This window comes from Piliocolobus tephrosceles, chromosome Y, assembly GCF_002776525.5.
Source record: "Piliocolobus tephrosceles isolate RC106 chromosome Y, ASM277652v3, whole genome shotgun sequence".
NCBI classification, from domain to species: domain Eukaryota; kingdom Metazoa; phylum Chordata; class Mammalia; order Primates; family Cercopithecidae; genus Piliocolobus; species Piliocolobus tephrosceles.
Window position 1 is genome coordinate 11,843,331 of NC_045456.1, and position 25,319 is coordinate 11,868,649.

Consider the following 25,319-nt stretch of genomic DNA (forward strand, 5'->3'; position numbering starts at 1 on the left):
GACTCTTGAAAAGTGTACACAAAGTAGAATTTGGGAAATAAACATAAAGGATTCGATGTACCTAGTGATCATCTTTAGCCCTCTCATCCACATCCTAGTTATAATATGTTTTATTTGGAAAATATTTTCTAAGTGATTGCTATTGATAATGTGAAACCTCAAAATTAAAATTTTCCAATGATAGTCCAATAAAATGAGTTCAATGGTTAAGAATAAGATATAAGAAAAAATAAAACTATACTTGTTTTTATAATATTCTTTATGCACATTTCTGTAAGAAAATTCTGCAATTACTTAAATAATGTTTTAACTGTACTGGAAAATAAATCCATTTTTTAGAACAGGAAATTAATCTTCTAGGCAACTTCTCAAAACTCCATTTATCTATGTTATCATTTTGCTACCTCTTCTTATGAAAATCCAAGAAGGAAGAACACAATTCTGATATACTGGTAATGTGAGACCTCAGAATAACACCCATTTTAAATGAAAGTTCCAACCAAAAATCATGGTTGAGTGTTTAAATATTCTTGGAGAGACAAAGGACTAGTTTAATAATGATATAATACTACCTTCCTACCAGCACATAGATCTGCCTGGGCACACAGTTATCATTCAATGAAGTAATTAAATAAATCTGTCCAGGGTGTGACTGGCTGGGGCCAGTGTCACAGGCAAAAAAAGAATTTAGCAAGAGAGTTGTAGGTAAAGAAAGGCAGATTTATTAAAGAAAATACAAACATATGATGCAAGGGTACAATGGGCAGCACAGCAAAGAAGGGGCTGTCTGCCAAGAGGCAAAGGATGGAGGGAAGTTTTGTAGGTTCATACTGGAGTGGCTAAGTATAGATAAGGTGTGCAGATAAGGTCCTGCTGCTGGGGCTACATGTAGAGCAAGGTATATGGGAACAGGGTGTCATGCCAGTAGGTTGTCTGTGATTTTCCCTGTCTCAGAACAATTGTTCTCCCTGACCTAGGGCCCCTTCCTTTTTGTTGCTTACCTATCTTATTAGAACTCCACAGGATGAATGTCAATGCATACAAGCTTTCTCAAGGATGGCCTTGGATAGAGGAAACAAGAAGAAACAAGAAGGGTTAACTCAACCCATTGCAATTAAATCTTCCTTGAATATTCTTTCATCTATTCATTTAACAATGAAGTTAAAAGGCCAAGATTGAAAAAGTTACAGTAACCTAAAATTGGAGTAAAGGGATATTCTTTGGGTACCTATATCTTGGTGGGGAAAAACAGACAATAAACACAGGAATAAATGCATAAGAATGCTAGATGATTGTGAGAATGCTGTAGAAAACTAAAGCTGAGTCAGAAGAGTGGTGGGCAGGAACAATATTTAGGTGAGGTCATCAGGAAAGGTCCCTCCGAGGAGACATCTAACCAGAGACATGTGAGAGAGAGCATTCCAGAGAAAGGGAACAATTAGTACCAAAGTTCTGAGTCAGAAAGGAGGGTTGGTATTAAGATATAATTATCAGATTTGTTAAATAATAAAATTAAATGGAGAAATAGAATAAGCAAAAAAGTTAAACAAAAAAATATGTCACGATTACTGGAGCTGACTTTATGTGTATACAGTATGTGAGCACCTTCCTCACTTTAGGGGTTTGAGTTCTGTTTTAGGAAGGGGCGAGATGGTCTTCCTGGGCAAACACATTAAATACACAGAATTTCTAACCCATTAGCTTCAGTCCCCTGGGAGAATTGTGTTAAATCCAGTCAGCAATTATCTGTAATACTGGATAACAACCTCCACCTGAGAGTGAGCTTTGAAAGGGCAAAGCACAGTCACTGTCAGAGAAGGGTCCTTCAGGTACATATTGAATTGCCTGGGGAAAGACCTTCTGACATCTCTGTTTGTTTTTCGAAGCACTGGCTTTGTGCTTTGTAATCAGGGGAAAAAAAATGGTTTGTCTAAATCGATCTCCTCTCTGTAATTTCAACATATTTCCCCACTGTTTCCTTCTATAAATCCACTTTACTGAGACAGAAGACTCCTCAGTTGTCACCTTAAAAATCTTCAAAAACTTGGGGTGCATAATGGGGAAAATTATGAGTAGGTAGTACAGATTAATGGAGTTAGAATCATCAATCACCATTTGTCACACCTTCCTGATTTGTGTGGGAAAATCTGAGAAACTAACAAATATGATTCCTTGGGGGCATGTGCAGCCCTGTAGAATAAAGCATGCTCTACTCTAGGCATCTCAAAGGGGCACCTTGGTTTTATAAGTATTTGGCCATAAAATCATCTCAGCCACTAAAAATATAGATGGATAATCAATAGCATAAATGAACCTTAATAAGATTTTGCTTTATTTGGGTATACATTCAACTCAAAGCTTTGAAATAATAGCTTTCATGTACAATCTAATATGGTCAATTGAATAGAAACAATCTATGTGGCTATGCTGCTAAGCTTCCCTTTTTGGGCAAGGGGATAACATGCCTCTTTGAGGCCGGGCGCGGTGGCTCAAGCCTGTAATCCCAGCACTTTGGGAGGCCGAAACGGGCGGATCACGAGGTCAGGAGATCGAGACCATCCTGGCTAACACGGTGAAACCCCGTCTCTACTAAAAATACAAAAAACTAGCCGGGCGAGGTGGCGGGCGCCTGTAGTCCCAGCTACTCCGGAGGCTGAGGCAGGAGAATGGCGTAAACCCGGGAGGCGGAGCTTGCAGTGAGCTGAGATCTGGCCACTGCACTCCAGCTCGGGCGACAGAGCAAGACTCCGTCTCAAAAAAAAAAAAAAAAAAAAAAAAACATGCCTCTTTGAGAAAATGAAAAAAGTGATGGGCCCTTTCTCCCAGGAAAATGCTTAAACAGATATAAAATTGCATTAAGTATAGAGGAGTTCATGGATCTCCTGGATTATTGAAGCCCCGTGCCCTAGAGACAATGGAAGACAAAGAGTGTAACAATAGTAACACCTCAGGTCTATATAGCACTAGGAAAAGAGTCCTAATTTTATTGGTGGTAGGTACAACAAAGCAGGGTATTTTAACATAATGGTTATTTTTTTTAACATTTAAAAAATGGTTAATGGTGGTAAGATACACATAAAATGTGGCATCTTAACCATTTTTAGTGTACAGCTTAGTAGTGCTAAATATATTCACATTATTATGCAACCAATCTCCACAATGCTTTTCATCTTGCAAAACTGAAATGCTATACTCACTAAACAACTCCCCATTCTTCCACCCCCTAGCCCCTGCCAATCACCATTCTACTTTCTGTCTCTATGCATCAGACTACTCTAGATACCTCATATAAGTAGATCATATAGCACTTTATCTTTTGGTGACTGGCTTATTTCGCTTAGCATAATATCCTGAAGGTTCATCCATGTTGTAACCTGTGTCCATTTCCTTCCTTTTAATGACTGAATAATATTTCATTGTATAAATATATCACATTTCGCTTATCTATTTATCCACTGATGGACACTGGGCTTCTTCCACCTCGTAGCTATTATAAATGATGTTGCTGTAAATATGGCTGTACAGATATCTCTTTGATATTCTGCTTTCTTTTAGATAATATACCTAGAAGTGCAATGACATAACAGTTTTGGTGCATCCATTTTGATGGGCCTGTTAGATGCCAAGGAACATTATGATTCAGCAATTGTGAGTTGGGATCTGTGTCAAAAGGGCCCACCAAAATGTGAAATCTGTGTTTTATTACAAAGTCATGCACATGATAGACATTTCTGATCCTTATTCTATATTTAACCTCTCCTCTATTATGCAGATTTCACATTTTACTTTATTCATGTCAGTATTTTAAAAATTTGTATAAGAATGAATTAATTTTGTAATAAAAAGGTAATAAAGCTCTTTTTAAGTCTGTTAGAACTAAGTCTCAAAGGGTATCTCAACTATCTCTTAAAACCATAAATTCAAAGTAAATTTATAATATGAATATTGGTGAATATATATATATATTCATATTGTATGTGTGTATGTGTTTATGTGTGTGTATATGTATATATATGTGTGTATATATAAATTCCTAACTGTTCTTCTAATGTGTGTTTGCATATACTATATATATACACACACACACATATATATACACACATTAGAAAAACAGTTAAGAATTTATTTGAAGACTTTCTGCTCAGTGTGGCACTGAGAATAAGGACTTGTATATTCCTCCTCCTCCTTCCCCCTGAACAAGCAACATAACACTGATCAATAAAACTGAGTGTAACCAAAAAGCCTTCAAAATAGCAGAGATGTCTATCCCCTCAATTATCAAATGGAAAAGGAAATATTTTTAAGTGTAATTCTTTATTGAATATAAACAAGTAGAGCCATCATGATTTTAAAGGTGAAACTAATTAACATGAGATGTAGACCATTTATTCAAGGTGTCCATGATGTCTCTAAGAATGAGCAATCACTCAGCTTAGAATGACAAAAGGTCCTTTATGAGCAGAGGACAAGGTTAGCACATGAATCCCTGTCATGGGTTATTTGCCTGCCAGATGGAGCCTGTACCCTACCCATCCAATCTCTGAATCCCACCTCGTCCCAACTCCACCATAGGGGAGATGAGGCCCTAAGATGAAGAAAGGACATCCATTTGTTTATTTCCTGGTTATCAGAACAGCTGGAATTTCAATGATTTGTTCTGGGGCCACATCAACATAGTGGCATCAATAGGTAACTGAGTCACAAGAGCTCTAATACAGCTGGGTCAAAATTGTTTCAAAATGCATGTGCCCATCTGTATCATCCCAAGGCAGACCCAATAACTTGGCCTATGTCATTCCAAGCCAGTGTGGATTCAGGGCATCAGAAACCAGCTTCAAACCATATGCCCTTTGGAAGCGTCCTTGACAATTACTTTACAGCTCTGCCTGTGCATACGTACTGGAAGATTCAATCTTCTTAGCAGCCTAGAATTTCAGCTAGAATTTCAATCTCCTTAGCAGCCTAGAATTTGCTTATGGCTGTCCTCAAGCATCATGACCATTTACAAAGTGTATAGGGGTGATCTCTCCTTGTAGATTCAAAGTGTTTTCAGAACAGGGACTAGATCTACTATTTATTTTCCATTCCCCCTAGAGCTTACTATAATGCTTTGCATGTCCGAGATATTTGTTAATTTTCAGACAATCTCCTCAAGAAAGACTAGAGAGCCTTTTGCCAGAATGCCATAAAAAAAAAAGTAGTACAGGTAAATGAGCACCCTGAGATTATGGCATAAGCTAGATACATCTTTCCTCACACATAAGGACCAGATCCAAAGTCAAATCACTGAGAACTGAAGTGAAAGAAATAGATTATTTAACCAATGTCTAAGTTTCCAATTTCTGTCTTTGTGCCAATGATCCCCAATTTATATTTGCAGCCCAGACTGCTCTTCACAGCTACGCTCTACTTACTAGGTAGTGCCAACCTGGATGTCTCAGAGGCCCCTTACACTCCAAAATTTGCCACAGCTCAGCTCATTTGACCCCTAAAATATCAGCTCTGTAAAGGCTGGGCTTTTGTTTCATTCACTGTTGGATCCCGAAGGCCTAGAGTAGTGCCTGGTAGACAGCAGGTGCCCAATAAAGTGTTTGAATGAATTAATAATGGATGAATGAATGCAGGGACCTCCCTAGGAGACACTGTCTTCCATTAAAGTCATAAGTGTTGCCAGAGAGTTCTCTAGCACTTCACAGTTAAGATCAAACCCTATACCTCTTCCCATTACCTCATCCCTCCAGCCTCCTCTCTCTTTTATCAAATCACCCTCTCTGCTGCCTCATCCCTGGGAGCCCCTAAATATGCTCAAAATCTACTACAGGTTGAATATTTCTTATCCAAAATGCTTGGGACAAGAAGTGTTTTGGATTTCAGATATTTTCAGATTTTGGAATATTTGTATATACAAAATATCTCAAGGATGGGACTCAAGTCTAAACATGAAATTCATTTATGTATCATATATATACATATATATGTTATACACATAGCCTGAAGGTAATTTTACATAATATTTTTAATAATTTTGTGCATGATACAAAGTTTTAACCATATTTTTACTGTGAACTGTCACATGGGGTCAGATATGGAATTTTCCACTTGTAGTGTCATGTTGGTGCTCAAAAAGTTTCAAATTTTGGATTTTCAAATTAGGGATGCTCAAACTATATCATAAAACAAAATGCTCCTTTATTATACAAGGTCCTCTATAAATCTGTCCACAGTCTCATTTTGCCAGTCCCACTCACACTATTATAATATTGAATTCCCTAAAGTTCCCAACTCACACCTCACTCTTTGACTCCTCTGTACCTTTCTCAGGCAAGGAATGACTTGCTGAAATGTCCTCCCCCTCCCCTGGAGAAGCCCTCTCTTGGCTATCTCCTCTTTACCCTTTAATTCCCAGTGCAGGTGCTGTCTCCCCTATGAATTCTTTCCCTGGGAATTTCCCCTCCCAGTCTGCCAGTCTATGTGTTCCTCTTCTATGCTCTCACAATACACTATGCCAGGACTATTTTCAAACTTTTAAAAATATCTTGGCATACATAGAAAATGGTTGAGGGTAGACAAGACTGTGCATGGCCACAAGCAACTGGCCTGGGTCTCTGGCTTTCATAAACCTTGTGCATCAACACCTGGGTACTTTTGTAACCCATTCATTGCATACCAGCATGGCATGTCAAGCTGGTTGGTAGCTCTGTTCTTGGTATGTCTTAGTCTTAATCGCTACATTCACTGCACTGTATTACACTTATTCGTGTTTGTGTTTTTCCCTCACTGAACCTATGAACTCCTTAAGGGCAAGAAACTTGTATTCTTATTTTTCATGTTTTAAATGACTATCAAATAAAATGGGCTTTTGAGGATGTACAGTCCCATAAATTTTATCACATGTATATGTTTGTGTAACCATGACTACAATCAAGATACAGAATATTTCCATCACCCAGGGTGCTGACACACCCTCCTCCAACCTCTAATCCTTGGCACCCACTGATCTGTTCTCTGTCACTATAGTTTTGTCTCTTCGAAAATGTCTTACAAATGGAATTGTACAGTATATAACCTTTTGAAACTGGCTTCACTCAGCCAATGCCTTTGACATTCATCCAATTTGTTGTGTGTATCAATAATTTGTTTCTTTTTATCACTGAGTAGTATTCCATTGTGAGGATTTAACATAGTTTGTTTATTCATTCATCCACTGAAGGGTATTTGGGTTGTTTCCAGTCTGGGGCAATTTTGATAGACTTGCTGAAAACATTCATAAGAAGGTTTTGTGGGAATGTAAGTTTTTATTCTTCTAGGGTAAATACCCAGGGGTGGGGATTATATGGGCATTATGGCAAATGTATTTTTAGCTTTATGAGAAACTGCCAGACTGTCTCCAAAGTGACTGTACTATTTTGCCAATAGATTGTACTGGCAATGTATGAGAGTTCCAGTTGTTCCATATCCTTGCCAGCATTTTGAATTGCCAGCATTTGGCATTGCCAGCATTTTTATTTCAGCCATTCTCATAGGTATGGCACAGCATCTTATTGTAGCTTTGTCTTCATCTTTGAACTCCAGCATTTTGCAATGTGGTAGGTTCTCAGTAAATATTTGTTGAACTGAAATACACTCATCTTGTTGTTTTGCCTCATTTAATAAACCCATTAATAATAAATTCAAGGCCGAGCACAGTGGCTCACGCCTGTAATCCCAGCACTTTCAGAGGTCAAGGTGGGTGAATCACTTAAAGTCAGGAGTTCAAGACCAGCCTGGCCAACATGGTGAAACCCCGTCTCTACTAAAAGTACAAAGATTAGCCAGGTGTGATGGTGCGTGACTGTAATTTCAGCTACTTGGGAGGCTGAAGCACGAGAATCACTTGAAACTGGGAGGCAGAGGTTGCAGTGAACTGAGATTGCTCCACTGTATTCCAGCCTGGGTGACACAGTGAGACTCTGTCTCAAAAAATAAATAAATAAAAATAAATAAATGCAATTTTCACTACACTTTATACTAAGCTTTGTGTTAGAAAAAAAAATTGCACAGGACAGAAGTATTAAACTCTCTCTCTCTCATCTTCCTGTACTCACTCCTTTTCCCAAGTCCTAAATGAATCATTCTTTCTATTAGGATATATAGCCACATAGCCTGTAATTTTCACTCATGAAGGCATGCAATCAAGAGCTTTTGAAAGTCTCTATTCTCACTGCTAATAGTACTAACCATAAGAATCACTCACCATCAATAATTGGATGAACCAGGCACTGTGTTAGGAGAAATTCCCATGGTAACTCACTTAACTCCCCCAACCCAATGAAATAGGTATTATCCTCATTTTAGAGATGTGGGAACTGAGGTTTAATGAAGCTGACAAACTTGCCCAAAATCATATAGCCAATAAATGAAGGTTCTAGGGTGCATACCAGATCAAGCTGGTTTCAGAAAACACAGTACTAACCATTCCATGTACCTGCTTTACTTGGCAAAGGAACTAGCTGCTCTTTAATCAACAGCAAAACAACAAAAATAATCTCAAGTCACTTTAATTTTGAAGAGTTATAAAACTTTAGAAAAGTAAACCTCTCTCTTTACTTGAGTCTTATGATAATAGCTCCTTCAGATCAGCCATGAGGCATACAGATGGAGGAGCATGGAGACCCCCAGTCTGGGAAACCTCAATTGCTCTATTGGAAGGCAGACTAAAAATTATAGACCTTATTCTCATGAAGCTAACAGCATGAGTAGGACTCAGCTGAGCAAACTGAACTAGCATCACTTGTGGATCTATGATAATTATCCCTGCCCATTGAATCTTGAACTACATTTACATAGTTCTATAGTTGAGAGTGTTCTCCACTGCAGACCTAAGCTGAAGTGATAATGACAGTTTTTCTTAACGTTGATTCTAAAAATAAAATAGAATTTTATATATAAAATAATATAGTAACCTGGATAATCTAATGAATATCAAACTATTAGGTGCATCCAGGGATAATAAAAAGCTTCCGTCTTTAGAGACATATATAGCACTAATTTTAATAGAACAAATCACACCCAGACCTTTTACTAGATGCATGCTATAACCAAGAGACTATTGAACTGGAATTCATTGGTTTGAACTATTATTTTGATTTAAAATATTTCTTAACTCTTTTATTGCTTACTTCCTCCCAAATCCATAAACAAGCTTCAGTGAGCTTGAACCTGAATCTATTTCTTTGAATGCTATTGATTAGGAAAGATAGGAGGCACAAATCCCAGGATCCTATGTTTTAAGTGATGACTTTCCAGAGCCCAAACATTTAATCGTTTCACCCTGCAGGTAAGAAATTAGGAGAAAAATGTAGGTGCTAAAAAGAAAAATCATCCAATGAAATTATTTTGCAAGCCAACAGCTTTTGGGGATCACAGTAACTAGTTCCAAATGTCAGACTCTTTTATGTGTTTGAGTCTCATAGAATAACATCAATTTCTAAATCTTCCTTATAGGGAACTGCATTTTAAAAAAAGGTTTCATTTGCACTCATCTGAAGGTGTTCTAGACAAATAGTGCCACCAAGTAATTACTGTCATGAAAAATTATGGTAACACAAAAACATTTGGCTCAAAGTCTCAAGTAGTAAAAGTCAAGGGCAATGACTTTTATCAATTTGGAGAGCTTCTCTTAACCTGTGGCAGTTCCTCTATATTTGGGTCTGCACATAATGTTCATATTGCCCTGCTTAAACACTCAATAATCATAGAATCTACTGAAAGAATATCATCTAAACAAATTTATGAGTCTTATAATATATAGTGCCAGTGATTAATGAGAAAGCATTAAATAGCAGAATGACTGGAAATTTTCCAATAGGCATTCCAAAGTGTGTGCATTACTGATGAATTTCTCATATTTGAAAGCTAGACAACCCCAAGAAAAGAATTACATATTTATATAAATCATAAGCCATTCAGCAATAGTGTGAACTTTCTGTAAAATTGTGATGTTTCTCAAGGGAGAAAAACTTATTTATCAAGACCATTGAACATAAAGAAACAATTAAATACAAACCAATTTGCATAGCCAACATAGCATTTTCTGTTGAAAAATCAAAACTTTTCATCCTGACAGATATATTTGTCACTGAGAAGATAGGATTTTTAAAAGAAAATAAACACAGCACACAATTCAGTTCCCTTGCAAAAAGTGCAGCTAAAAGTTTACTGTGAATTATAGCCTATTATAATACCATAGAAATGAACAGGCAGCTAAAAATCAGTTTCTCTTTTCCCAAATGTGTCTGTGGACATTTATTCCTAAGGAAATAAATGGCCAAAGTAGTATACAGCTTTTTCCTTCTGTTTTACAGGATATTCCTGCTTTGCCTCCAATATTCTTTTTAAATTTTTGAATTGCCTGAACAAAACTCAGAAGGACTTCATTTTTCTCCAAAGGCATCATTCTTGTATAATTCTGAGACACAGCTTTCAATTCTATCCAAATAAATTCATCCTACTGAAAAGCACAAGCTTATCTCAGAAAGCAACAATAAGACCCCTGATATTTTTTCCTTGAAGACTATTACTCACTGGCAAATATGTTCTCCTTCATCCTCAGCCGCCCTGCTGAAGCCCCAGGGAATGGAGAAGGTCTGCCAGTTTTCTCCTTCAAGGTCCTCCTCCATGGTAGGAAGCCAAAACAGCCCACCTTTTCCTAAGGATGGAAAGAAAGAACCTCTTCTTTATTCTTTTGTAAGAAGAATGACTGTATCATAACAACTGCTATCCGAGAGAGAGAGAGGAAGGAGAAGAGGAATCGATGCTGAGAGTCCAATCATATTTCATCACTCAGCTACTTGGAAACCAGATATTCTTAAACAATCACGTGCTCTGAGAGATTTGAGGATGCAAAAGAGGAGTGGCTCTGCCTTTTGTAAATTATTAACAGGGACTTTTTTCCTGACCACAAGTAAAGATGTACGGACTACTTATTAAAGAAAACAGCAATTAGGTCTGACATGAAACATAAAAATGGACAAGTCAAAAGCAAAATCCCTGATCGTAGTTCTGTGCTGACCCCTCTGAATCAGGACAACCCAGTGCAGTTAGAATCAAAGTGATATCACACTGGTAATGAAGGGGCACCTTCTGAAGGTCTGAAGGGGCCATAACTGCAGTTTCAGCATCTGCCTCTGATGAAAAATGTGTATTTGCTCCTCCTCATCTGAGAACTCACGATGGGATATTTGGCGCTCTGAGCTGGAGTGAAGCCACCTGCACACAGTTCTCACATTGCTCCTAGATTTCAAATTGCTGCTTAACTTCTCCTGTGGCTTTCTTGTGTCTCATCCAAATTTGAGATTTAACGCATCTACCTTAAAGCTATTTGAAACCAATTTCAGTGCTAGATGCTATCTAGTAATTTAAACTCGGTGAGAAAAAGCTGATCCAGAAAGCTTTTCGAAAGCATGAGCTTCCCATGCCATAGACAGAGGGCACTAGGGAATACTCTTTTGGGTGATATGGAAGGTCTCCTTTTCTCTAGACCAAGGTCTCTCAACGTTGACATTATTGACTTTTTGGACTGGCTACTACTTTGCTGTGGGGGGCTGACCTGTGCATTGTAGGATGTTTAGTGGCATCTCTGGCCTCTACTCAGTAGATATCAGTAGCATCTCCCCAGTTGTGACAACTAAAAATGTCTTCAGACATTGCCAAATATTCCTGGGAAGCAGAATCAACCCCAGTTGAAACCACTGCTATAGATTTCTTTAGTGAAGTTGTTCAAAACAGGAGGAGTATCATTTACATTTGAGATGGGCTCATGCCAAAGACAAATTGTAGGTAAACAGTCAAGGGTTTGGGTGAAACATAGGACTCATATGCCCAAGTGCAGGAGGCCAATTTGATTTGTCACAATGGAGACACATTTAAAGTGGGGAAATAACTCTCCAGTGACATCTGCCAAACCTCTCACTGCTATAGTCTCCAAGTTCCCAAATCCTGCTATTTGGAATATGCTCATTTCTCCTCAGTTACATATTTCTTATTTTACCTTGGTATTTATCATCCATTGCAAGAAGCGTTTGTTCTGGAAAACTATGCCTACTTGATCTTTGACAGCAAAACCAATCAAGGCAGAGATAATGAGGACATAAATCTCATGCCCAATTGTGTAACTGTTACCAACCATAGGTGGAATGTTTCCTAAAGAGCCTTAGATTCATGAAAAAAAAATGAGGAAAAAAACCTTTTCAATTAAATACACGAACAACAGTCGATTTAAATTCAACACTGAGAAAATTAGATGGATTGTTTCAAAAGCAAAAGTACAATTCAGCAAGTTTACAGGTGATGGTATTTCATTAAAAAGAATGGCACACTAGAGGGAGAAATAGTAGAGTGGGAGTTGTCTTGGGAGTGAATGTGATCAAAAAGAAGACAAGATCCTCAGGTCGGGGGGCCGAGGCGGGTGGATCACGAGGTTAGGAGAACGACACCATTCTGGCTAACATGGTGAAACCCCATCTTTACTAAAAATACAAAAAAATTAGCCGGGTGTGGTGGTGGGCACCTGTAGTCCCAGCTACTCAGGAGGCTGAGGCAGAATGGCGTGAACCCGGGAGGTGGAGCTTGCAATGAGCCGAGATCACGCCACTGCCCTCCAGCCTGGGCGATAGAGCCAGACTCCGTCTCAAAAAAAAAAAAAAAGATCCTCAAGTGTAAGCGGTGTCAGAGCAAGGCTTTCTGTCCCCTCTAGGGCTTATTTAGATCCTCAAGTGGTAGGTGGTGTCACAGCAAGGCTTTCTGTCCCCTCTAGGGCTTATTTTGGAGATTAGTGTAGCGGGGTCAGTGGCTGAAGGACAGAGGTTTGTGCTTCCCAATGGGAGAGAGTATTGAGTATGCCACAAAGAGAGGTTCTGTGTCCCATTTCCTTTGGGATAAGGAGGAAAAGAGTATTCAACAAAGCAAAATGGTGTCCTGAGATGGGTGAACTGTGTCCCCTTCTAGGGGCTGGATTCTAGGAGGAGGAAGCTTGTTGGCCTTGGGAAATGCACAAGATGTTCAGTGTGGCCTGGATGGAGGTGGGGTGGGGGAGCTCCATTGAGAGCTGGAATCTGGGAGCAGGAGCTTCAAGAAACAAAATCTCTTGTTTCTAGCCTGTTTTCCAGATCTATTCCTTGGATGTAGGTTGTGGATTTTTCTTTCCTTTTTTAAATTTGGAAATGCTCGTTTCTTAATAATGTTTGAGAGCATTTTTATATCACAGTTGGTTATACCTATCAAATGGCCTGCACAGCAGCAAATGTGAAAGAATTAAATCACATGTCCCTGCCCTCAAAGAGTTTATTTTCTAGGATTATCTAGAAAGACAATAAAGAAAATATCCATGAGCAGATTAGAAAGATTTCATGGTTTTTACATAAAACTGTATGATTTTCCTAGTTTTAAAATCTAAAGGTATGCTTTGAGTGCCTTTAAAATCATTTATGAATATGAGCTTTTTTGACTGACCAAGATAAAAATAATTTTATGTCCTTTTAAGGAAGGTTGAGAATTATTTAAAATTGTTCAGATGAACTCTTTAATCCACAGTCTGACATTCACATTCAAGGCCTCTGCCTCCTCTTTCCAGTCTCCCTTTTTGGCCCTTCCTCCCTTCTGCCATTTGTCATGCTTTTAGTGCCAATCCTGTTAAGGAATATGATGAGCTCCCTGTGAATCTTCACCTCCAAACATTTTTTTTTCAATATTCCCTGCCACTAAAACACCATTTCTCTTCTTCCTGACCAAAACCAATCTTTCCTCAAACACATGATTCACAGGCCATTTTCTATGATGTCTTCCACTTTCTTCCAGAGAATTAATCTCCCCACCTTAGTACTTCTAAAGGACTTTGTACCTCTGTAAAAGTAGTGATCACATTCTGCCCTACATTGCAAGTACCTGTATTCACTGTAGAATGCAAGCTCCATGTGGGAGACTGGTTCTGACCTCCCTCTGATAATCACCAAAATTCAAGGATGCCCAAGTCCCTTATGTAAAATAGTGTAGTATTTCCATACAACCTATGCACAATCCCTTGTATATGTTAAATCATCTCTAGATTACTTAAAATGCCTAATACAATATAAATGCTGTGTAAATAGTTTTTATAGCTAGGTACAGTGGCTCACGCCTGTAATCCCAGCACCTTGGCAGGCTGAGGCGGAAGGATCACTTGAGCCCAGGAGTTTGAGTTCAGCCTGGCCAACAAAGTGAGACCCTGTCTCTACAAAAATTTTAAAAACTAGCCAGTCATGGTGGCATTCATCGTGATCCCAGCTACAGGAGGGGCTGTGGCAGGAGGAACACCTGAGCCTTGGAGGTGAAAGCTGCAGTAAACTGTGTTTGCACCACTGCACTCCAGCCTGAGTAACAGAGTGAGACCCTGTCTCGAAAAATAAAGTAGTTGTTATACTGTACTGTTCAGGGAATAATGACTCAAAAAAAAAAAGGTCTTTATATGTTCACATGTTCAGTACAGACACAACCATCCTGTTTTGTTTTTGTTTTTCTTTTTGAGACAGAGTTTCACCTTGTCCCCCAGGCTGGACAGCAATGGTGCAATCTCGGCTCACTGCAACCTCTGCTACTGGGAGGAAGTGATTCTTGAGACTCAGCCTCCCAAGTAGCTGGGATTACAGGCATGTACCATGTTGCCCAGCTAATATTTTGTACTTTTTTAGTAGAGACGGGGTTTCACCATGTTAGCCAGGCTGGTCTCAAACTCCTGGCCTCATGTGATCCACCTGCCTCAGCCTCCCAAAGTGCTGGGATTACAGGTGTGAGCCACCACGCCCAGCCACAACCATCCTTTTCTAAAAAAAAAATTTCCATCTGCAGTTGGCTGAATCCATGGATGTGGAACCCACAGATGCTGAGGGCTGACTGTACTGTGTTCATAGGTGTAACCAAGAACAATGGACTGACCCATAGCAAGCTTCAACTAATAAAAGTTGAAATAAGTAAATTGTTTCTCTCCTACTAGATTGTAAGTTTTTCAAAGGCAAAATACTTACCATGTAGTGCAGCGCTTAATATAAGACACATAGTATAAAACTCAGTAAATTGTTACATAAAATTGAAGAAATACGTTTACTAAGAAAATATGCATTTACTAGCTTTTGCCTCTCACTCAAGGAGAAAACAATTAAATTAGGTTTTCCAGGTGGGCTTATTAACTGAGATTTTACCTCCCATAAATATCAGTGTTCCTTCTAAAGGAATTCATACTACATTCCTCAAAGGGATAATTTTCCACTTTTTTTCTTACTTTGTAAAATGAGTCATTTGTGGCTATTTCTCCCTGAACTTTAATGAGAGGAGATGGCGCTTTCATCTTTATTTAACAGACAGGGACAATGAAAGTTTATTTTTAAAGCTTAAATAGTAGCAATGCATACCAAGCAGGGCACCCAAAGATCATGGAACTGGAAGGCATTCATCTTCATCTCTAAAGATAATTGCTTTAATATCTAGGAATTTTAGAAGGGTCTCTGGTAGTCCTCAAGTTAGTTTCTTATGTCACTTGAGTTTTAGTGTAACTACTACAGGAGGCCCACAACTTACAAACAGCAGACTTAGGACTATACATTACATGCACTTCTTCCTTGCCCCCAGCACACCTGGATTCCCTTGACGATTCTCTTTTGCTCTAACTTGCTACTTTAGTTCTTTTCACCTGTGTATTTGCTGTCTGTATATTTTCTTTCCTGAAGTATCTTTTTTATTATTGAGTTGCGTTCATATTATTGAGTTGTAAAAGTCCTTTATATATTATAGATACAAGTTCTTCATTGAAATATGCTTTGCAAATACTTTCTCTCACTTGCCTTTTCATTTACATAAGTACCTCTTGAAGAGTATCTCTTACAATTTTGATTAAGTCCAAGTTATCTGCTTTTCTCTTTAGTAATTCCTATGTTTTGTATCCTATTTTAAGTATTTGCCAAAACCAAGGCCACTAAGATTTTCACCTATGTTTTCTTCTAGAAATTTTGTAGTTTTAACTGCTACATTTGCATCTATGTTCCACTTTTAGTTCATTTTTTTTACATGGTGTCTGGTATGGATTGAGATCCATTTTCTGAAATATAGCTATCCAGTTGTTCCAGCATCATTTGTTGAAAAGATTATTGTTTTCATGTTAAATTGCCTTGGCACCTTTGTTTCAAATCAATTGACCATATATGTGTGGGTCCATGTCTGGAATCTCTATTTTGTTCCATTACCTATATGCCTGACTTTTCACAGATAAGTTTTGGTAACTGCAATTTTGTTCTTCTTTTTCAAAATTGTTTTGGCTATTCTAGGTCCTTTGTATTTCCATATAAATTTTACAATTAGCTTGTTAATTTCTTTTTTCTTAAAGCCTGCTGGATTGTAATTGAGATTGTGTTGAGTCTATAGATCAGTTAGGGACAACTGACATTTAAATAATATTGAGACATTTAAATAATATTGAGACTTCTGACTCATGAATATAGTATTAACTCTGTTTATTTAGTTCTTCTTTGGTTTCCCTCAGCAATATTTTATAGTTTTCAGTGTACAGATATAGCTTTGAGGTTCCTATGGCAAAACGCAGCAAAGAGTAACATCCTTTGCTAATTTATCCCTAAGTATTTCATATCTTGATGTTATTGTAAATGTTAATTATAAAATTTCAATTTCTGATTGTTCATCACAATATAACTTGTACAGATACAAGTGACCTTGTACCTGTAATTTTGCTAAACTCTCTTATTGTTCTATTAAACATTTTGTAGAATTTTCTACATAGATGATCATATTAATTTGCAAATGAAATCTGTTTTACTTCTTCTTTTTCTAATCTGTTTTTGTTTTTTTTCCTTGCTACTCCACTTGTTAGGACCTCCAATAAAATACTGAATAGAAATTATTAGAGTGGAAATCCTTGCCTTGTTCCTGATCTTAGAGGGAAAGCATTATTAAATAGTCCAAAGAGTTGAAAAACTGAACTTTATAAAAATTTGAAAAGTGTAGTCTTCAACAGTTGGGAGTGTAGAGAAAATATTTTTGTGTTTCTGCAAATTGGGGGCTTTTAGGCATATACTTAGGAGTAGAATTGCTGGGTCATATGAAATTTCTATGGTTAACTTTTTGAGGAACTACCAAACTGTTTTCCACAGTGGCTGCACCATATTAAATTTCAACCAGCAATACACAAGGGTTCCAATTTCTCCACATCCTCACAGACACTTGTTATTTTACATTTTCCTTCACTTTCATGCTTTTGTTGGCTCTTCAGTAATTTCAAGCTTTTCTAAAAATATTTTACGCATAGAATTGGTCTGAATAACTGACCATGCCTTGATATAGATTTCAGCCCTTCTTATACGGCTGATACAGTGTTAACTCAAAATGTTAACTCTAAAAAAATAGATCACCCACAGAATAAATGATTTTAAGTTGGAACTACTCTTTGGAGAGCAGCCTGCTTGCATTTTGCAAAGCAAAAGTAAAATTGAGGCAGTGTTGGCTCTACTTTTGTGTTATCTACATGCTGTCATTTATCTTTCTTTTCCCCTTTGTTTTCTCTGTAAAAGAGTAAGGAAAATATCACATGGTTTGCTGAGAATAAAACCAACCTTTCTCAACTTTGAACTTATAGTTAGAAATAATAAACATAGAATGAGATTCTATCTTCCCTTTCAGCCTTCCTGAAGAAAGAAAAGGAAATGTCATTAAAAATGTAAATTGATTAGTCTTCTGAAATTGGATGGGAAATGTTCCGCCCAAACTCTTTCTCTCAATCTAAATGCTTCAGTAATATTGTTCAAGGTTTAGATAAGGTAGCTATTAAGTAAATTAGCTTTGAACATACAAGTGGCACTCAAAACCCTGTCGAACCATGAAAGATTTAAGTTGAATTGTACCTGCAATGAAACATGAGGAAAGCATTAGAAAAGCTCATTACTTAGAATTCACATAGCAATTCATATTTTCTATGCATTTATAATCAGATGCAAGTCATTGCTCAAAAAGGCTCTGTGCATTTTTCACTGGGCACCATATTCCATAAAACTCACAGCTGGAAAAATTTCATATTTCTATCAATCTTCCTTTCCTATCATTCATTCAATGTTTACTGATCACCAAAAATGAGTTATGCATTGTGCTTGGCAGTAGGGATAGGGAAATGAATAATGTCTGTGCAAGTTTGGTCACTTCAGCATCTCCCTCCCCACAAGGTTTGAGATTGCTGGTTGCAGTTTTGTTATGCTGCACCTTGTTTTTGTCTCCCTGCCCAAGCCCACTAAATTGATAATTCCTTATTCACCAGCCCACACCCATCTACTCTTGTATTCTTGATCCAGCTTCATCCCTGGACATTGTGCTTTAGGTCCGCTTCACTCTCTCCACATTCTGCATCTTCTAAGCCAATCCCAAACCACCTTTCCTTTCCCCAGCTGTGGAATTCAGTCTAGCTGCAATGCTCAATGCCCACCAACAGGAGTTGAGATTAAAGATGACAGAAAAATTAAGGATGATTCCCATTATGTTTGAATTTCAAGTAAACAATGAATTTTGTTAGTACATCTCATCGAATACTTGGAAAGGGATATACTTTCCAAATATATATAAAAGGGATATACTGTTATCTGAAATTCAGATTTAAATAGAGTCCTGTATTTTAATTTACCAAATCTGGCTGCCCTGGTAGGGGCAAATAAAATGTATTCCTCAAAGACCTGCCCACTGTGAATTAATGTGCATGCTACTAGACAAATCACAATAGAACTTGCTTGGGGCTGGTCTTCAGTTGGATTCCCCCAGATGCAGACCCTGAGATAAGGATCTGAGTGCAAGTGGTTTTTTTGGGAGGTGACGTAAGAGAGAAAGGGAAGGAGCCAACACAGTGTGCATTAACCAACAAGTTACTGCTGTGGGTAAGAACAGACTTCAGAGATGTCTCTCTCCCCCAGGGAACAAGAATGCTGGGGTATCTTTCTTCAACTCATATTTGGCATTAATGGAGGATCATTCCTGAAGATTTTAATGCTTCTTCATTTCCAGCCAAGTGTGTCTCAGCAACCAGACCACAACCTCTGGCAGAGCCGTAGGTGCTTGCGCACAGGCCCCAGAGATGGTGAGTACCTAGGGAATACAAACAGGCACTGCCACAGCTGCATCTACTATCATGACATCTGTGGAGCATGAGCTTCATATAAGCAGAGTTAATTTGGGAGGCCAATGTAAGTTCAAAAACCACAGCAAGTAAGAATTGAGTAAAACCTCCAAGTTAATCTAGTCCTGTTCCCTTATTTCACACACTAGTACATTATGGCTCAGAGAGTTTCTTGTCCAAAGGCAAAAAAAGTTACCTACTGCCAGTCCAAGAATGCTATTTTTATTACTGTTGGGTCACCATTGAAGTAATATGGATTACTTCAATCCATATTGATGGATTTGCAAAGAGATGGATGATTTGCAAAGAATTTTCATATTTCATAGACCCTTCACTGGTCCTCCCATTCTATATCCCAAGGGAGACACAGCTCTTGCAGTTTGGTTGGGAGTGGGTATCTGGGCACTATGAAAACCCAAAAGGGCCCCTCTCACCCTGGGCTGAAAACTCAGCCTCCTGCTTTTGTCTAGGAGGCGGAACAGTATAAGAAGTATGAATCAGGCCTCTTGCATGCAGAGGTTGTCCTGCCCAAGTGCCATGTCACTGCCCTTTTCTCTGCCCTTAGGTCCATAAGGTGCCTGGTCTTCCCCCATCCACACCAACATCCCATATAAAGAAGCTCACCTTGGGGAGGATGGAGCATTTCCAGGCATTGCTAGGCTGGGCTCACCTCTTTACCCCAGCACTTTAATATTCTTCCAGCAAGGTCCCACACAAACCTGAGGGGTGGGTAAAAACTTTGGATTGATAATTTCCCAAATTTGAGGTAATCATCAAGTGGGATCATGGTGCGAAATCTCTAAATTTCCATAGATTTGCAATCTATGAAAGTTAACATAAAACAGATCTTCTAGCTCGCTAGCTTCTAGGACTGCCACACAGTAGAGCGCCAATAAATGTTTAATGAATGGAAAGACAGAATGCCTGAATTGCAACTTACTATTTATCCTCAGATCAAAATTCAATGTACTCTACTTCTTTTTGTGCAGTTTTTCAGAAAGGCTTGACTACATGATTTGATGGTGATGTTCATATTCAGTGGCCCATGATATAGGGTGCAGTCAATAGTAACAGGGAAAAGATGACATGTATGGAAAGAAATATCCAATGCAAATTTTGTGACCTGAACAAAATTTTTGCAGATCTAATGATCTTTGAAAGGTATCTATGAGGGTTTTATTTACTCAAGCTTTATAATTTAAACCAAAACAAGAAAATCAATCAAGATAATATAATTGATTCTAACTTGATCAAGACAAAGTTTCCTTCCTAAACCAGAGTTTTTTCTCCTGTGGTGTGTATTGACTAATAATTTTCTTATCTGGCTCAGAAATGACCTCACAGCAAGTCAAAAGAGATTCAACAGTGATTTTAATGTTGTATTTAACATTATTTTCACTTCTTTTAACATTAGTATTATTTTCAATGGACAAATCATAATTGTATAAACTTAAGGGGTACAATGTGATGTTGTGATATATGTATATAATGTGGTATGATTAAATCAAGCTAATTAACATATTCATCACATCACTTATCTATCATATTTTATGATGAGACATTTGAAATTTACTCCCTTAGTTATTTTGAAATATATGCCAGATCCACACTTAAAGCATTATAGATAGTGAGTGAACCCATTTATCTAGAGTTCTGAGTTACTTTACAATTAGCAAAGGCCCTGGGGAAAGCAGTGGGAAGGTACTAAGCCACATAATGAATCTATTGCTTCAAGTATTTAAATATCAAACCACAGAAATGAACTCAATCTGCAATACTCCATATGTCTTAGACATATATGTGGTAAAACCTTTATGTCCATTTAATGAGTACATGACTTCTTGAAATCATATGTTTTCTGAGAAGATGATGAGTACAAACTTAAGTTAGTATCACCTTGAATTTCTTTATGGACATGGAGTCTTAGATTCCAGGGAAACCAAATGTGAGCTCTGAAAAGGATTTCAGACACCATTAAGTCCAACTCATTTTACAAACAAAAAAATCAATGCCCAGAGAAGTTAAGTGACATTCTCTAGCCTAAGGGTCAACAAAGTTTTCCTGTAAAGGGCCAGATAGTAAATGTTTTAGGCTTTATGGGCCATACAATCTCTCACAGCCATTCAGCTCTGCTGTTGTCATGCATAAGGCACTACCACAATGAGTGAGCATCACCCAGGGGTTGAGGATGGGAGGCTGGTCCTGGAAATCCTCATTTCTGTATTCCAACAGAACTTCATTTATGGAAAGTGGTGGTGGCCTGGAATTGGTCTGTCGGTCATGATTTACCAAACCCTGATGTACATAAATAATGTCAGAGACTGGCCAGACCCAGCTTTCATTATTTGCTATGGTTATTTGTTTATTCATTATTTATTTATTCATTCCTTTATTCATCTAAGACATAAGGCACAATAGGGGATTCCACATTTCCAAGATCCCCATGAGGTCGGTTCCTTGTCATCACGTAGAACTTATCCCAAAAGACAACCTCTTGGAGAGGACTTCCCTACTCATTGTATTTTATGTAGCACATTTCTCTCTTCCACAGCCCCTACTCTTTGTTCCATTATGCTCTTATTTATTTTATTTTTTTCACAGAAGTTACTACTATCTATTTAATGCTCCTTCACTCTACTTCAGACTCCCTTAGAACAGGACCCTGGTCTCCACTATTCACTTCCCTATCTGCATTGTCAAGGCTGAAAAGATTCAATGAATGACTCAGCACTTCTCCTGTTCTTGTGATGAGCCTTTCTTCTAGGGAATTCTCATAGCATTTGGCTCACCTTCCATCACCTCATCCTTCCTAACACAGTATCTCTGCCAAATGATATCATGAGGAAGAACCACTTTTGGAAACAAATGAGAAGAGGAGACCCAAAGGGACTGGCCCAAGTGAAGCAGAAGAACAGGTGCATTCAGCATGGTTAGACTAGAGCAGGCGAATAAGTACAAGACTGGTGTGAGATGAGGTCACAACATAAAACAGGGGTAGCTGCAATCCCTGGCCAGCATGCCTATGAGTCAGTGTCTCCTACAAACAGGGGACATGCTCCACAGAGCATGACCGAAAATGACCCATTGGGGTGCAGGTTGAAAATATCAGCACTTTTATTTAAATGTATTTTTTGTCTAAAAAATTAGAAAGAAGTTAAGCTTTGCTAATTAGGTCATATAAAGATTGCCACTGGCACCCTCTCTTAGTCAGGATGTCTGAAGGTTATGAATCAGGTATGGTACTGGAAATTTCCCAAAGTAAAAGAGTTATCAGGGGGTCTATCAGGGCACCTGCAATACATTCATTCTGTTGCAGCTGATATATGCCTTGTTAAGTGAATTCACAGATTATATTATCTAGTTGTAACTAAGAATACAATTGACTTAAAAAGCTCTGTGCAAAGGAATCAAGTATTAGAAACAGTGTTAATAATGGAAGTACAAAAGGAAAGCAAGAAAATAGTAGACTTTACATTTCTCCTTCTACTATAAGCCCTTCAACAGCTACAGGTTTTGGGTAAATACAAAAATTATCTAATTCAACACTTTCAAGAGTGTTTGATCACCATATTTCATATTATGATTCAGTATTCAGATATGCATATATGGACATGTAAATATATACAGATATAGAGATACAGGTGTATAATTGAAATGAGAGCTTTTCAGAACAATACTTAATAATGTACTCTGACATTTTCTCTATTTTATTAAATAATTATCATTAATATTATAATCTACCAATAGGCTGTTGTGATATGGAATTTGAAAAATACTAATACAATCAGATCCAAAGAGAAATCAGCCAAAAAACTGAAATTAAGAAGACTATCTGAAATATGGATTAACATCCATTACTGTTAACCATCAATACTACCACAAAAGTATATTTCTCCACTTAAAAATTTGCTAATGGTAGCATGAAGTCACCACAGTTTGAAAAATATTTTAAAAATTAAACATCCAGACCAAGAAAACAAACCACTATAATATTTTTCAGTAATATTAAAAACACAAGACAACCTTCAGTCCATTACTTTAGAAATTTTACCAAGCTTGATGCATGTTTAAAAACCTATTTTAAGATCTCTTAATATATTAATCTAGTTATATATATATATATATTATTTGTAATGATCTATATACATACACAGACACACATCTATATTGACATTCTTACTATTTTTTTTGTTTTTCTCTTACTGAGGTGATATGTGAACAAATAAGTTTGAAGAGCATCACTGTAGCTCACAGAATTTGTCTACTGTGTATCTTCAGTGGCCATCTGTGGATTTCCAGAACCCTAGAATGGAGGACTCTGCTTCTTCACCTTGTTACTCCTACTGTTGCCTAAAACCAATGTTCTTGGCCCTTTATTACCTGAACTATTAGCCTGGAAACTGTTAAATAAAATTTGTGGAAGGCCTTTGATTTGGGCTGAACTCCTGCATGAGGCCCCAGTAGACCAACCCAAAATGGAGTCACTCATGCTAAGGTTACATGTCACCAAACTGAAACCTATACTGTTTACTTGTAAGATCTGACCTTTTTAAGAAATCAGAAGAGAGAGGATAGCCAAATCCCATGAATCCCAACAGGATTCCCTATAAGGAAAGTAACTTAGAAAGGACCAATCTGCTTTTTGTTCCTTGTTTCTGCTTTCTTCACCTTTTTCTGCCTATAAAGCCCACCTTCCCTGCTCAGCTGATGGGAGTTTCTTTCTGTTTTGTAAACTGGATGCTGTCCAATTCATGAATTGCTAATAAAAGCCAATTAGATCTTTAAAACTCAATTTTTTGAAATTTGAGTTTTTGACAAATTGTACCTACTTGCAAATTCTTGTCCCCAAAGAAAATGTTAATGAACATAAGACATCATAAGAGACCAGGCCATATAATAGTTACATGTCAAAGGCTTGTATGAGTCAGTTGATTTTGATTCAGCTCACTCTACAATTGAATATCCATTTAGAAAAACAAAGTGTGTGAAAGCTCTGGTTTATCCTGACCACCACTCAGTTTACCAGTAACACATTCTGCCCTGATTAAGAGTACTAACTTTGGAGAGAGACAAACCAACCTGGACTAGTCATATTAGACATATGAACCTTAGCAAATGTCTTAGCCTCCCTATGCCTCGGTTTCCATATTCATAAAATCGTGAAAATACTTACCTCCAATTAATCTTGCTATAAGGGTTCATTAGAAAATCTATGGAATGCACTTTAGCACTAGGCTCAGCATAGAAAGAGTACTTTGTAAGCTGCAGCTACCACTATTACTATTGTTATAGTTGTCTTTGTTGTGGAGATTTAGTTCTGTGTGGTACATCTTTATATGTCACATACAGGTCTAGACGAGCTTTTAAAAAAAACACAAGGTAACATATTTTCATGTTCATGAAGAAGAAAACAATACCATCCTAATTATATTTGCAACAATACTAAAACAATCTTTTGGTCAGAATGGCACTGTTGTCTTGGCCACTTTCTATTTCATAGCCACTAGGTCAACTCTCAAAATGAATGTAACCACTTACCTGTATATTTCAAAGATGATGATGACATGGAAGGGTGAAGTTTGGGATCCTGTATTTTATTTTCCACTCTATGGGATACATTCAGGTCACTAAATCAACTTATTTTTTTACTTGGTCTCTTTTTTATTCACCTACAAGAAAAATGATACCTGGTTTGACAATCTTCTTTGTATAAAATGTGTTACACACTTTTTTTAACTTTTACAAGTATATTTACAAGTATATTTATTTATTTATTTATTTTTTATTTTTCTTTTTTTATTTTTATTTTTTTATTATACTTTAAGTTCTAGGGTACATGTGCATAACGTGCAGGTTTGTTACATATGTATACTTGTGCCATGTTGGTGTGCTGCACCCATCAACTCGTCAGCACCCATCAATTCGTCATTTATATCAGGTATAACTCCCAATGCAATCCCTCCCCCCTCCCCCCTCCCCATGATAGGCCCCGATGTGTGATGTTCCCCTTCCCGAGTCCAAGTGATGTCATTGTTCAGTTCCCACCTATGAGTGAGAACATGCAGTGTTTGGTTTTCTGTTCTTGTGATAGTTTGCTAAGAATGATGGTTTCCAGCTGCATCCATGTCCCTACAAAGGACACAAACTCATC

The 25,319-nt window shown here is 37.7% G+C and overlaps 1 protein-coding gene across 2 annotated transcripts in view; it reads right to left on the reverse strand.

Annotated features, from left to right (window-relative positions):
* Positions 1 to 25,319, reverse strand: part of FRMPD4 (FERM and PDZ domain containing 4) — a 996,955-nt gene that overhangs the window by 926,004 nt on the left and 45,632 nt on the right. For both annotated transcript variants that reach the window (XM_031934991.1, XM_031934992.1), the window contains exons 2-3: positions 24,707 to 24,837; positions 10,564 to 10,687 (exon numbers count right to left, since the gene is read on the reverse strand). In XM_031934991.1, coding sequence (XP_031790851.1) covers positions 10,564 to 10,687; positions 24,707 to 24,734 — 152 coding nt within the window. In that variant the 5' untranslated portion in view covers positions 24,735 to 24,837. The remainder of the gene's footprint in view (positions 1 to 10,563; positions 10,688 to 24,706; positions 24,838 to 25,319) is intronic.